A 16,268-nucleotide genomic window follows, 5' to 3' on the forward strand; every position below is an offset into this window, starting at 1 on the left:
TTTCACGTGACAAATAAGAAAAATTCGTTTGTCTTTGTACGGTTATGTCGTAATAAATTTTAATAAAAATTCAATTTAAAAAAAAAATACGTAAACTAGGCTACTGATATGAAATACGGACACAGTTCATCGCATTCGTAAACTAATAAAAAAAGTCCGGTCTTGAAATATCAATTTGTTCGGGAGTAATCATTGGTACATCCAAAATGGGGTGACATCCGGACGTCCACGTAAAATTTTTTTCAAAACGTTTTTTTTTCAAAATAGCTACATGAAATGATTTTAGAAAGTAAAAGATGGTTTAATTTAAGTGTTTTCTCCGTGTACATCTACTTATATTATTGTATAAGTGTAATATGGTTGTGATAGAGACATTTAAAGATCACAAAATTGCTTGACCGTGACGAGTCGAGTATAAAGCACAATCTCACGCGCTTCGCGCTATGAGGCGTGCAATTAAAATAAAACGAAATTATTATTAGTTTTGGAGAATATTATTTTCCGATTAAAATTACTGAATTTATTTTAATATATACATTAAGATCTTCAAATATCTTGAATAAAATTAAGAAAAAAAAAAGACAACGGGATTCGAACCTCGTTTTTCTGCATACCAGACTAACGATTTCTATCTGCGCCACTGCAAAAATTTAAGGTAGCACTTTTTCTAAAAATTTTTTTCAGAAAATTCTCAAGAAAAAACACTCTTTTCATTAATGAGAAAATAAATTGAAAATTTAATCGCAAAGTCTTTCAAAAATGCAATCGAAATAAGCGCATAGTTCTCTTAAAAATAATTTTGTTCTTGTTCCAACAATATTTCTCTCCACTGAAATACTTTTTGGTCCAATGAAAATTTTAATTAGATAATTACTAGAAAAAAATCAGACAAAAATACAATTAAGGTTCATTAAATCCTGCAATATCAAAATTTTGAATCAATAACCACAACAATAATTAGTTAGTTATGTCCATATTTACGGAGCATAATAATATTTACCATTACATTGCAATCGATCAAAACTGCGGGTGTTTGTGGGACAAATAATCAACTCTTGTCAGTTAACAATAACCAAAAATATATCTCACATGTTATTGTTATTATTACTATTAATATATGTTAGTAATAAGCGAAATTGACAATAAAACTGACTCGAACCAGATGAAAATTCGCAAACAGCACTCACCAGTCTATTTAATATTTATACCTTATAACAAATTATTAATAGTGTGATTAAATTAGCGAAGGGTAGACAGTGGAGTCGTTAATTTATTCATTACTGTTAAAAATATTACTCCTGTCAAAACCAATCTCATGACACAATTATGTCATTATTATATTAATACACGCCCATTTGCACTATACAAAATCAATAACATTAATATTAATATTAATACTAATAGTAATTCATAAATTTAAGAGACACAACTCTGGATAGAGGAAGATTTTTACATTAAATAATAATAATAAGTTATCGATCAAGTTGTCCATTTAGTTAGAGTACAAAAGTGTCTCATTGTTTTCTCATTGTCTACTTCTCATCTCGATTATTGTACGAACAATTGTAGACGGAGAAACAAAAATGAAAAGAGTGAAACAAAAAAACTAAACAAAGGTATTATGGAGTACAGTACACTGTAAGGCTGAGAACAAAATGAAAGGCTGGCTCTACTTGTTTCACCAGCACTTGTACTTCTATTTAAACTTATTCTTATTCTTATTCTTGTTTCTACTCTCAGTCTCGGTCTTAGTCTCATTTCTACAAGATAAAATCCATAAAACCTGCTGCCATACAAATACAAGGCGGTTAAGTGGAGAAAAGCGAAATATAACTCGAGAATGGAGTTGGATATGGGACTGCAACGTGCAAAGCTTGGCGATTGGCCCGGACTTTACGCATTAGCGTCAAATACTTGCCGCGCAAGCAGCTCATATACTCGTACTACACATTACGGACTACACACTACGTATAATACTACACACTACATACTACACTCTACTGGGACTCTCCTCTGGGCGACCTACATTTTACTAATTTTCAGCTAATTAATAATTTACCGGCGCACTGTAGGTTATGCATCAGATAATTTTCATTCTATTTCATTCCGCTAACTCTACGCGTTATTTAAACATATATTATTGCATTAAATTATATTATATTATATTGCGTTATGATAATTATATTACACCGACCATAGTTAATATTATTAGCTATACATTAATAATTTATTCTATTTACATTGCCAAATATTTTAAGCTGTTTGCAGGATAAACTTAGGATTTTATTTTGATTTATTCGGATTTAAGAAATTCGCAAACAGAATCAAGAGGAGTTTTGATTCTTTAAGGTAGTACTACCGGTTTTAGAATTGACGTTCAGAATTTAATAAAATTTGGCATACTGGTACTTTATAATATCATAATTAAACAGTAAAATTTTTTGAAGCCTGGCAAGTCCTGAAAAAAAGATATTAATATCTACATATTTTTGCTTTTACCATTGATTCTTACGGAGAATCACAGCCTTTATTTTATTTCACAAAACTGGACGTTCAGATTTTTATAAAAATCAAGACACCGAGAGAAAATAACATTTAGAACATATTTAACCCGTTGAGGACACACGTCGAAAAAATTACGTTGAGGACACACAGGGTCCAGTAGACCCCACTCAGCAAAACAGTTCTAATTCATTTCCTATGTGATGTATTGACTTATAATTGGCACCAAACTTTAATGTAACATTCCCTCTAAATATCTACTAGCTATTTTTAATTTTTAATAATTTAAAAATACTAAAAAATCGTTTAGAAAAAAAAAGCTAAACTTTTTTTATAAAAAAAGTCGCAGAAATTTTGATTTTTACGATATCGAAAAAAAACCGACGCCATTTTATTCGGAAAATAATATATTTTAAAGAAAAAAATCAATATTTAATGAAGTTTGAAAGAAATATATTTATTCTGAAGTTTGAAGTTACGAATTTCGGTCAGTCGCTTAAAATGAGGCTAACAGCATGGAGACCTTTGTGACGTATCACAACTTATTGCGTAGATTTCAACCAATAACAGATTGCACACTAAACGTCATTTATAAATCTCCTTCTAAATTTAAAATTGCCTCAAAGTTCGCCTGGGGTTCACTGGAACCCATGTGCCCTCAACGGGTTAATAACAATCAGTATGTTTTCCAAAAATATGAGAATATTTATTAATAAAAAATATTCAAAATTTATTTCTGTCTCTCTTTCTCCAACGTGATTTAGTATCGGGAAATCTACTACGTTAATAAAATAAGGTTAGGTTTTAGGATTTTACTCTTGCGGTAACGGTAGTACTACCTTAAAATAAAAAGTTTGAAATAAACACGAAAAAAAGTAAAGTGTAATAAATAATAGTCAATTTATAATATGTGATGACCAAGTGCTAAAAATTACCATTTCAAACAGTAAAATCGTGATTTTAATAATCACTTTATAATATTTATCATTTAAATGCTACAATTTATACTTTACATGGAAGAAAGTACTATTTCAAACAGTAATATTCGCTATGTGAATGTCAAAAATGTTAAAGTATAATAATTAAGAATTTTGACTTTGATATTCATCATTTGGTACCTAAAAAATGATCGCATGATATGTAAAAAATATAAAATACAGTTACTAAATTTCCAATACAAGCAATGTTAATATTTACAAAGTAAAATGGTAAATTTTAAATGCAACGCTAAAAATAAAACTATAATTATTGACTTGCTTGGACTGGTAAAGTGTATATTTCAAGAGTAGAATTTTTACTGTTTCAAGTGTTAAATTCTCTTAGATTGAGACCCCTTTCTTCTCATCTGAGTTCTCCTTCTCCTCATAGAATGGACTATGTATTGAAACGGCAATTTTTACTGTTTGAAACTGTAATTTTTTAAGATGACAGAGTCGTTATTACTATAGTGACAATTACTAATTACTTATTTTCGATATTAAATTATAAATTGTGATTGCACACTTTCCACATCAAGTTCTGTAGTATTTATATTTTTGCCAGCCCGATGTCCGCTGTACTGTTTGAAACTATAAAAATTAACCGGAATCCGAGTGAATTTTACAGTTTACTTTTTTCCGTGAAGAAAAAAAAATACCTAACAATTTTTATAAAAAACTTCTAGCTTTTACATATTTTTTCCTAATAAATTCACTTAGTACTCCAAACTTTATAAAATTATGATCATCTACTGAAAAAAAACTACCCTGTTAAAAAAAAAATATCTTTAAAATTTTACTTTTGTTTCATCAAATCAATATAATAGAAGTCGAGAATAAAAAGAGAAAATTATCCGCTTGTATTTCTGGTTCTTATTTCATTGATTATATTTTAAATAATTTCGACTACAAAAAATCTGTAGAATCAATGACTACCTTAAAAATATTTTTGCATCTAAAACACCGAGAAAGATCGAGAAAGACAAGTCGTTCGTTCTAAACTCTTAAAAACTTTCATTATTACAATAAAATTAAAATAATTTTTTTATGAATTCCTTATAAATTCACCAAGGATGGAGTTCATAATAAGTCAAATTTTTTTTAGAAAACCAGTTATTTAAATTGTCTTCATCTTCCATATTCCACAAACATTCACGAAAATAGCAAGAATTTATTTTTTGGAATAACCTAATTTAGACCAAAAAATAAAAAGAAAATTCTTTTTCAAAATTCTCGCCTCATTCTTTAAAAAATTAAACCACGCGACTGGTGAAATAGTACCTCGTTCCTATCAGTGAAATATAAGACACAAAACCTAAGAGCTTGCGTATAAAGATTGAGATAAAAAGTGCATTAAATTTACAGCTGGAACATTTTATCGAATTTTTTTCTTATCCTTTAAACATTTATAGATCTATATATATTTATTTATTTGTTTATTTATTTTTGTTTTACAACAGTCACGATTGTTCGGTAGATTTGTTCATGCTGTTCGTGTCCACATCTCAACTCGATTGTATTGCCGGATAGGAATTCGAGTTTTTCAAGGACAAAAAATAGCTGGGTCGTAGCTACGTGTCGAAGAATTTAAATGTCCTTTTATGCTACGGGTTACAGTACTAAAAAGGGGATGAGGTCGTGAACATTTACATGGACAATCTCATCTACATTCATGCACACATTACATACATGTATGTTTATAAATATACATGCATACATACTGCGAATAGCTACAAAGTACACAGTGATATTTCTCAAAAGTACACAACACCCATTTATATTTTTTAACCTCTGTTAATTTACGGTACTTGGAACAACTTTTTATCCAAAACTAAATAGTACTTTATCCGATTTACTTTTATTGTCAAGCTCATCAAATAGTTTCGGTATGCTGGAGAAGGAGTTGAATTAGGTAAATATAGTGACATAAAATTAACTTTTGGTTAGAAAGGAAAATTCTGAAGCCAAGGAGATTATTTTAAAGAGTTTGATTATTTTGGATCAAGTAAGAAAATTCTTTAATTAAAAAATGATTCTTAGTTCAAGAATTTTTCTGTTTGATTCAAGATGATCAAACTCTTCAAATTAGTTTCTTGATTATTTTTTTTTAAGGACATCCCGAGAAAAAACTGTTTTCTTAAAATTTTTATGAAATTTTGAGTACTTATACTCATAAGTACACAGTAAAAAATTTTTCGTCATTGTGTAAAGTGTAAAAATTTTTGTGTTGAATATTTCATTCTAATGTGTAGAATTTCACATTCTCATGTGTTGATTTAACACACTAGAATGTTGAATTAACATTAGTTTGTGTAAAAACAGTCAGTAACACAAATATTTGTGTTAAATTTGACGAAAATTTTTTTACTGTGTGTCCTCTATACGCAGGAATTTTTTTAAGTAGTACTTGCAGCACTAAATTTTGAAATATTACCTTTTAAAATTTGTATATTTTACATACAAACCCTGTGCTGACCGATGTTCAAGCGAACGTTTTATTAAATATCAATAGTACTTTTCTTAGGATTGTTTTAAAACACTGAGAATCATTAATTGAAGATATAACAAATATTTTTTATCAAAAATAACATAAACGAGCGGTATTCATTTTTTTGTAAAAAGTGTTTGAAGTTAGTGACTTTCGATATTTTACGTAAGTGGAAGTAAGTGAGCGATAGTCTGTAAAGAGAGGCAGCACTAGTGCGTAAGAAAGAAACTAGTAGCCATAACCTATTGGTGTCTTTTTCTTGTCTATGGACGTCCTTAAGTTTCATTTTTGTTATCCGAGTATATCATCTTTTTTAGATGTAATCAAATTCGACAGCTAAAAAGAGTATTTTTTTTACAATTTTCTCAAAAATAATTTTTTTAAAAGAAGTTACCACAATTTTTTACTGTAGCGTAAAGAGAAAAGCGTTAGTCTGGTACATAGTAATGCCGGGTTCGAATTCCACAGTCAATATTTTTTTTTTAACTTTACAGATTTGAAGATAAAGATTAGATTTAACAGTAAAATGAAATTTCTTTAGTTTTTCTCTAAGAATTTTACATCAATTTGTTTGAATATAAGAAATTAGTCGCCTAAATTAGTAAAATTCTAAATTAGAGAATTTTCCTTCTTTATTCTTAAGTTTAATTTTCTTGATTCTATTCGTTTCTTGAATTAATTCGACTTGAAAATCTTGAGGTAAATTTTCTCAAGAATATTTTTCTTAAATAAAGTATTTTTTTTTTCACCATACGATTTGAAAATTTACTGCTTCCAACTTCTGAAACTTTGTTAATTTTAATATCAAAAGAGTTATCCCTCATGCATCATACATTTAATAATTCTATAAAAACATGTCGAAAAATATTACCACGAAATTTCTAGGATGTACGAAACCAAACAAGCTTGCACTATGTAATTTTATGTAAAATTACCAAGAAATTCGCCCGTAAAAATCCTCTGCAAACTAGATTAAATCTCGCCAAATATTCGATGTCCCAACGGTGACGGTAAACAAAATCTAGCTCGGCAAATATTTTTTCACTCACCGGTGATAAATTCACCAATTTTTCTAACCCTTATAAATAAATTTCATCGCTCCCAATCACTAATTTATATTTTTTCTAAAAATCAAGCTCAATTAAATAAAAGGGTTATTTTATTTGAGAAACTAAAAATTTTGTACGCGCAGTAATTAATAATTTCGACACGGCAAATAAAAATTATAATCTGTTGATAAGACAGGGCAAAATAAAGCTAATAGTAAATATGTAACATGGTTCTTGAACTCCGGGTTAACTACATAACAAATCCAGCGGAATGGATGAGTGTTGAACCGCAAATAAACATAGGATTTCGGACAGACAAGTGAACGGTAAACATAACATATACGTAATACATAATCCCATGTATACCTACTACCCGTATTTACCTTCATAGTGAGAGAGTGTGTATACTACACTGGGGTAAACTTGAATATCTCTCTTCCTATCCCTGCTTCTCCTCTACGCGGTCCAGTATTATATCTCTCCGCTCTAATATTATCGATTCGTTCTTACAACTAATAAATTTTCATTCAAATAAGCCCTTTTAATTATCACACCCCAGTAACGATTTTTTATGGTAAATCTTGAATTTCTAGTCTTTAGTCTTTACTTACTCTTGAAGCTTCAATATAATACTTTAGGAATACTTTTAATCTCCTTATTATGAACACCCAAAATTAAACTACTTTACTTCTAGACTCAACATGCATAAATTAACTTCTACTCCAGCACACTGAAACTATTTAATGAGCTTATCAATTAAAGTTAATCGGATAATATAACACTGTAAAAAATTTGCAGAGTGGGTTATTTTAAATTGATTTAATCCAGAGAAAGATTTTATTTGAACTATTGATGAAAAAAACTTCGTGGAGTGAATTCTTTATTTATTTTTTTTTTTTTTTTTAATAAAAACAAAGAAATAGTTGTTAATTTTTTTAAAAATTACAAAATACGTATTTATAAATTTGAAAATTAATATAAACTTTTTTACATTAAAAAAATGGTATCAATATTTTTTTTAATTTCTACAAGTAGCATTTTTTGATAAATTCTCTCTATATTTATTTATTTGTTAAGAAATCATAAAAATTGCCATGTTAAAGTTAATTTTAGTAACATTAAAATAAATTATATTATTAAGAGAATAAGCAAAATTTTGTGGCCAGTGTATTATTCATATGATAAAATGGGTTTTTATGGTTAAATTTAGTATCGTTAGAAAAGTCTTGATCTGGAGTGATGCCGTTTCATATCATTCTCATCAATAGTCAATTTATGATGATAAGTATTTAGGCTGCATCCGAAAATGCTCTATCTCTGGATACATAATTAATAAATGACCTTATATCTTGTGAACGATTAATATTTTTAAAGATATAAGCTCATCCCGATGTTACACTCATCAATACCTTTCATTTGAGTACCCACATCATTTTTTCATATATATATATATATATATATATATATATATATATATATATATATATATATATATATATATATATATATATATCAAAATGCATGTGGGTACTCAAATGAAAGCTCTTGATGAGTGTAACATCGGGATGAGCTTATATCTTTAAAATATACATTATATATATGTATAGGTATATATATATGTATAAAGGTATATATGAAAAATATATCAAAAATGCATGTTGGTACTCAAATGAAAGCTCTTGATGAGTGTAACCTCGAGATGAGCTTATATCTTTAAAAACGTCAATAGTTAAAAAAGCACAGTGCAATTTAACAAAAATCATTATTTCATAAAGCAAAATTTTATTTATTTGTAGTTCACAAGTCACAGCAGTCACATAGTGACTGCAAGGTTGCTAGTTTTATTTAATTAAACATAGTATAATGTTGATAATTTATTATTTTTATTTTTTCCTCCGAAGTTTTTAAAATTAAAATAAAAATGATTCTTATTCAACTTAACTCTCTAGTAAAGAGAAGATTCAGCGACCATCCGCCCTCTGTCGGAGATTTTTCATCCTACTTTTGATAAAAAAATTATAAATGGACATATCAACTGCAAACTATATCTGGACACATCAAAAATCATATATAACCGAATCAGAAAATTTTTTCCCAACAAACCAATCAACTTCTGTTGAAAAATAGATTCTCTCGAGAGATTCTCCCGCGGCAACCAATTTCGTATTAATTTCTTGGCAACTTGTAACTTGGAATTGATCATACATATAACATGGATTAAATAATCGAGGTATCAATAGCCGAGACCATTCAACAGCGGAATGCTGTGGAGCTTTGCTGAGTACGAGGCTGGTAAATGGAGATATAGATGGGAAAAGCACAAGGGAAGAGGGAAGATATAAATGTTAGTGGCGTAGTAGTGGGTAGTAGTGGAAAGGAGAGAAAATGAATAAACGTGGCAAGGGGTTGACCGGGTAAGGGCGGAGGGGTAGAGGGTAGTAGAATGAGGTGATGAGGAGTGGATACCGCCGGAAGGTATACACTAGTCCAAACAGGGTTCTATCCCGTTCACAGCGCACAGTACTATAGAATGCATTGAATCGTGCCGAAATAAAAACAGTCTTTTTTAATGTTTTATATATGTACACGGCTCTGCTCTCAGTTATATTTATATATGTGTATATGTATATACACAAACCACCCTCCACTTTCTAGGCGGTCTCTTTTCAGTCTCTCCTACATATATAATACAGCACACCACACTACTCACTACACACTTTGCTCTGTACTTGGTACTCTGTAGTCAGTACTATGTCTACAGTGTTGTATGCTATTACTATTACTGTACTGTGGTGTATGAGCGAACGCAGATCTGTCTACTACTAGTACAGCATTATGTAGCATTATATACAGTGGATGATACAAGAGCACGCGCCGGCGCCGCCTTTAAAGTTTAACTTTTACAAACGGACACCACTATCGCTGCTTCTCTAACTGTTTTTGAGTCGCTTTATACGCTTTGTTTTTATTTTTTTTTATCTTTGGTTCGGTTTAGTTTAGTTTCTTTTGGCTCGGCTATCCACCAATGTACGCTGCGCTGCTGACTCTTCTCTATGCTAGGCATTCTTCACTCATTTCATTTGAGGGCTCTGTGTGGTCTCAATGCCGGATGTAGGCAGACAGACCCAAGGAAACTTTTTAAAAAAGACCATTCGGGAGCCGAAATGAAAGTGGATTTTTTAGAGATTCCAAAACTTGCGGGATCGTTGGAATAAATACAATAAATGCATTTTGTTGAATATGTAATTTAAAGATGGGGTATTATTTTTAGGGTGAGAAAATTTTTCAATGGAAGATACTTGATTTAAAGAATAGTTATAATTTATTTTCGGACTGAAGCTTCTTATCAAAATTTTATTTTTTAACGAAAATTGAATACTTACAATTCATAGAAATAGAAATTTCTAAATTTTAATAGTAAATGTTTTTTAAAATAATTTTTAACTAGCAACCTTACAGTCACTATGTGACTGCCGTGATTTGTAAACTATGAATAAATGAAATTTAGCTTTATTAAATAATGACTTTTGTTAAATTGCACTGTAGTTTCTTAACTATTGGTGTTTTTAAAGATATAAGCTCATCCCGACGTTACACCCATCAAGAGCTTTCATTTGAGTATCCACTTGCATTTTGATATATTTTTCATATATATATATATATATGAAAAAATGATGTGGGTACTCAAATGAAAGGTCTTGATGAGTGTAATGTCAGGGTGAGCTTATATTTTTAAAAATGTTAAAAGTTCACAAAATACAAGGTCATTTGTTAATTATGTATCTAGAAATAGAGCATTTTCGAATTCAGCCTAAATACTTATCATAATAAATTGACTATCGGTGAGAATGATATGAAACCTTGAAAAAGCACAAATCAAAGTCAAGACCTTTGCAATGACACTGTTTCACTAAAAAAAAAACCGATTTTATCATATGATTATCCTGGAGACACAATTCTTCTTATTCTCTTAATAATATAGATTAGGTCCAATCAAAAAAATTAAACTTTTTTCCGGCTATAATTTAATGTTTTTTAAAATTTGGTATTTTCTTGAATGAAAATTTTGAGTCTAGTAAAGGTTCAAAATTGCTGGAGATATTTCCTGTACAAAAGGTTCTTATTGAGTTTACCGTATCTTTGAAGTTCGAACGGAATTTTAATTAAGAGTTGCGATTTATTGGATAGCGAGATTTCAAATGAAAATTCAAGGGATATTTTTTCAGGAAATTAAATTTCGCTTAAAAAAAGTTCATTTCAGTTTTTAAGCATAAAAATTATTCAAAAGAAACTTTTGTTGGAAAACTAGAAGAAATTTTAGTTGATTTAAAATTTAAAATGAGGCTTGGTTGGGCTTGGAGACATTTATTTGATAATGATCAGTTGTTATTTAAAGTTTAACTGGAAATGAAAAACCCGAGGGAGTGTTCCATTATAAGAACTGAGAATAAATAATTTTTTTTATTTGTTGGTAGTTTGATTTTAGCAGGAATAAAGCCTGAAAGTTATTTTAAATAGAAAGAAGGGCACGGAGCTGGAGGTAGCTTCTTAAGAATTACAAGTTGAACAAGCTCCTTATCAATGCAAACGATCCGTCTTGTCAAAGTCTGACATGACTTGGTAGTTAGTTTTAGGTATATTTATGTGAGTATTATAAATACATAAAACGTGTACACATATACATGATGAGGGAAGGTAGAAAGCCAGGTTGCTCCGGATAGGAGTCTGTAAAAGCACATTTGTATTACCAGCGCTGTTACGTTAGTACGAACAGAATGACTAAAAAATATTGTAGCTGTTCGATATCTCCGTTTTTTGTGTTTTAACTTTTTACACAGCTCGACTTTTTTTAAAAAATATGAATTATTGAGCTCTCATGAATCATTACAATTTATGAGTTGACGGATGACACTACTGTTCAATATGAAAAATATCTCACGGGTCAGTAAGATTTTTTATTCTTCGTTGTTTTCAATCACGTCAACACAATAAAAATATATGCTTTTTTTTTCTTTCACACAAAACCACAATAAATTTTTTTTACTTTTCAGATAATTAAAAAAAAATACTATTTTAATTTTCATCCCAACATTGTAATTAAAGTATTGTAATTAAAGTAATCTGTATATATATATGAAAAAAACAGAGGTGTGTGTCCCTATATTTTACTTTGCAGCTAAAACTGCACGTTGCAGATGCATAGTGTTTATACGTCGCAATAGGTACAAAGCTCCCATTGTGCACTATGGTGGTTGCAAGTTGATACCTATAAGGGTGTAAAAGATACAAGGGTTGAAACATGCTAACTTTAAGAATGTTACACTATCATTGGTCTAAAATGATCTGGATTATTCTAGAAATTTCTGGAATGATCTAGAAAGTTCTAAAATCTACGTTTAGATTCTGGTCGAATGAGAATGTTCTAAAAAAAATTCTAGGATGATCTAGAATAACCCCGAATGATCTAGAAAGCTTCAAAATGTATGTCAACATTCTAAACGGTCGATAATGTTCTGGATTGTTCTGAAAACTTTTAAAACATTTTGTAAAATTTAAAAATGGCTAAGCGGTATAACGCTTGTCATGCTTGCTTGGGACTGGTGAGGCGTGGGTTCGAATCCCGGTGTGAGCTGAAATTTAATTTTCAGTGAACATCAGTGCTCGTAACTCACGCCGGGCTGTACAGGTTTGGGTTTTTCGATGGTTTCCCCAAGCCCTGTGCTACCGGTGGGGCACAGGCAAATGCGTGCAGTTTCCCCAAAGTCGACCCATCGCCGCATTACTCTCCAGGCTGAAAAAGTATGTAATACCGCCAAACTTATTCTGCCAAACTTAATGTACCGATCAGCCTGGAGTCCCCCTCCGGTCTCGGCCGGACCCCCATCGAGACAGAAGTCTGAAAAGCGGGGTTAAAAAAAAAAAAAAAATTTAAAATAGAAATTCTTAGAACGATCCAGAAAATTTATTAATTAATTAGTGGAGATGAATTTTGCGTCTGTATGAGGCGAAAAGTCGAGCCCATACTTCAGTCGATTTTTTACAAAAATTGTTATTTTATATTAACAAATAACTGTACTATTAAAAATGAACCAGCGAAGCGGGTGGTCACAGCTATTTAAAAATAAAACTACTTTATTTTATTATTTTTTAAACTATAAAAATTTCAAAATTTTAAATTTACGCCTTCGGAACTTTCAGATGGGAAAAAAATAATTGTGATTGGCCAAGTTTTTCAAGAGTTACTGTGATTACACCCATTCGCAAACAAGCCAATTGACGTCCACGAAAAATTTTTATCGGTCTTTATGACATGACAACATCAATCAAAAAATTGATCCAATATCGAGTTTATTTATTCTCGTGTCCGCTTACTAGTGTTCATTTATGTTTGATGTATAATAGAGTTAGGGGAAAAATAAAATTTTTTTTTCTCAGCCTTATACAACTTTTTACGTGCAAAAAAATATTTTTAAATAAAATGAACCTTTTTTTTAACATTTTAATTCTGATGTTATTTAAAAAATATATAATTTTAGATACGATTATTTTTAAAAACAATTTTAAGAATTTTAAATGGAAAGAAAAAAATTTCGCTGCTAGGATTCGAACCCGGAATCTCTATAGTGTGTCTAGCAAAGACGAAAGGTGGAAACTCCGCTGTCCATCTTACGGCAACAATGAATCTTATTATTAATGATTTTTACTAATTCTAATAGATATTAAAAAATAAGTGACATTAGGTAAACTTAAACAATGCATTTTTCGCAACCCTGTTAAATATTTTTCGAGTAAATGTTAATAAAAATAGTTTAAATAATAATTGATGTGATTAAAATATTAAAATTTACAAAAATACTTTATAGCAAGTTTGTGATAAGAATTATGAAAGTAAATATCGATTAATTCAGAATATTAATCACACAAGTAATTAATTCCGTTGAGACAGGGATTTGAAGTTAAGTCGACACGTATTTGCAATCAGAATCTTCCAGTGAAACTTTAAAAGTTAAAGCTTCTTGATCCTCACTTTTTAGATTACTTGTGCTTGTTAGTTTCCGAATCAATTTTTCTTTATATTTAATATTTTTTAAATTATTAGTTTTGAACCGATTTATCTGTACAGTGAATCATAAATGGATTTCGGATGTATCAAAATAGATTTAATATTTGAAGATTAAGAAGCTTACGAAAGAACTTTCCAAGAAGTGAATAAAGTTTGCACTTTAATTACAGATACATTTTAAAATAAAATATTTAAGCGGTTTATTTAAATTTTTTTTTTTTATTTAAGTAAAAATGTGACCTAATTAAAAATTCCATTAGAGTAAGAGTGAGGAAGTGTACCAGAATATATTTGATGGCATATATATGATGTAATAATGGAGATGATTCCGAATACTGAAACAAAAGACTGTAATTTTTAAAAAATAAATCCCTTGGAATAAGACTGTCTTATAATGATTTGTTTGTTATATTTTTTGTTGTCACAGAACACTATCACATATTTGTCGGAGACCTGAGCCCGGAGATTGAGACGCAGACATTGAGAGAAGCCTTCGCTCCATTTGGGGAAATCTCGTAAGTTTTTGTTGGATTATTTAACATCTAATGACAACCATCTGTTCAACACTACTTTTTGTGAAACATTAGTACACATAAATATACAGGAAAACCCGGATGAGATAATACACCGTTTTAGGAATAGACAATGTTTTTTACGATGAGTTTAGTTTGAAAAAGCACACCTCAAAATCACAACTATTTTTTATTCTGGTTATTTAAGTACTGAATCTTGCGACACTGTATATCCTAAAATACTGGAGATAGATCCATGGTATAAAAACACTATGTGTAGGAAATTTCTTAAGGTAGTTGTCGTGGTTAAGGCATAGCGTCAGAAAATTCTAAATTTTTGTATACTTACTAAGGATGTGATGATACAATTATCGTAAAAATTCGAAGTCGATTAACCACCTATAACCCGGGATGAATTTAATTGAAAATTGGATATTTAACATTGATTGCATACGCTCTCTGCAGTTCTGTACTAGTTTCTTAGTTATAAAAAAAAAAAAACAAACGGTCAGAAACTTTCAAAAAACTGACAGTCTCTTAATGTATTTTTTGAGTTTAAAAAAAATTTTTTTTCAATTTTTGACTGTCAAATTATTCATCAATTACGGATTAAAGTTCAACAATTTATGAAAAAGTGTATACATGCATATTAATACTGTATGAATTACGTCTACACGGGTACAGTCTTGCGTAAAAATTATGGATCACTTAACTTAAAAGTTCACATACTTTTGCGGCTCGTATACACAGTAAAAAAATTTGCGTCATTGCGTCAAAAAATTTAGTGTTAAATATTTAACACTTTTATGAATAAATTTAACGTTGATTCTGTTAAATCAACACAAAAAAAGTGCTAAATATTTAACATAAAAATTTTTAACACAAAATTTTTTGACGCAATGACACAAAATTTTTTACTGTGTAATCTCTAATTTTTTGACAATATTGTACCACGACAGCTATCTTAAGCTACAAGTTTTGATTCATATAATTTTTTCAAAAAATTAATATTTCGAAATTTGTGTCCATTTTTACAGTGATTAGACAATGATTTTTTATTTTTCTCTACGTGAATACTATTCAAGTTACTATATCTCCTCAAATATTGAAAATAGCTTTAAAGTACACAAATATTTTTTACAGAAAATTTTTAAGCTATAACTTTGACTTATATTTTTTTGATAAAATTAATATTTCAGGAGTTATAACCATTTTTAAAATGATTAGATTGGCATTCAATTCAAAATTTGTCTTTTTTGATAATAATAATTAATTATTGTAATGTTCAATAAAATATTTGCATACTATTGATAAATCAGATTTAATAAACAATTAATAAAGATTCATTAAAACATCTAATTAACAAAAAAGTTATTTCTTTACACTCAATAAAGTTTATTAAATATGAAAAAAATCGTTCTATCCATGTGTAAAATTACTCTTTAGGTGATTTAAATTATTTCAAAGAACAAATTGAAATAGACTTCCACAAACCATCGAAAAACTAACAACCAAAATAAGTAAATACACCCTTAAAATGTAGCCGACTTGCATTGAGGTGTGCATTTCCGACATCACAAAAAATATAAACAAAAAATTCTTATTTAAGCCCCGGGTTTCCCTGAAACAATATTCCGAGAAATAACACTCATAAAATACAACATTACATAATATGAT

The 16,268-nt window shown here is 29.4% G+C and overlaps 1 protein-coding gene and 1 long non-coding RNA gene across 8 annotated transcripts in view; one reads left to right on the top strand and one right to left on the bottom strand.

Annotated features, from left to right (window-relative positions):
* LOC123271149 overlaps nucleotides 1-16,268 on the bottom strand; it is a 317,780-nt gene that overhangs the window by 249,620 nt on the left and 51,892 nt on the right. The gene's annotated exons all lie outside the window — the stretch shown is intronic.
* LOC123271140 (nucleolysin TIAR) overlaps nucleotides 1-16,268 on the top strand; it is a 243,854-nt gene that overhangs the window by 181,749 nt on the left and 45,837 nt on the right. For all 5 annotated transcript variants that reach the window (XM_044737366.1, XM_044737365.1, XM_044737364.1 and 2 more), the window contains one exon: nucleotides 14,507-14,594. In XM_044737366.1, the coding sequence (XP_044593301.1) occupies nucleotides 14,507-14,594 (88 nt within the window). The remainder of the gene's footprint in view (nucleotides 1-14,506; nucleotides 14,595-16,268) is intronic.

Source organism: Cotesia glomerata, linkage group LG9 (assembly GCF_020080835.1).
Source record: "Cotesia glomerata isolate CgM1 linkage group LG9, MPM_Cglom_v2.3, whole genome shotgun sequence".
Classification (NCBI taxonomy): domain Eukaryota; kingdom Metazoa; phylum Arthropoda; class Insecta; order Hymenoptera; family Braconidae; genus Cotesia; species Cotesia glomerata.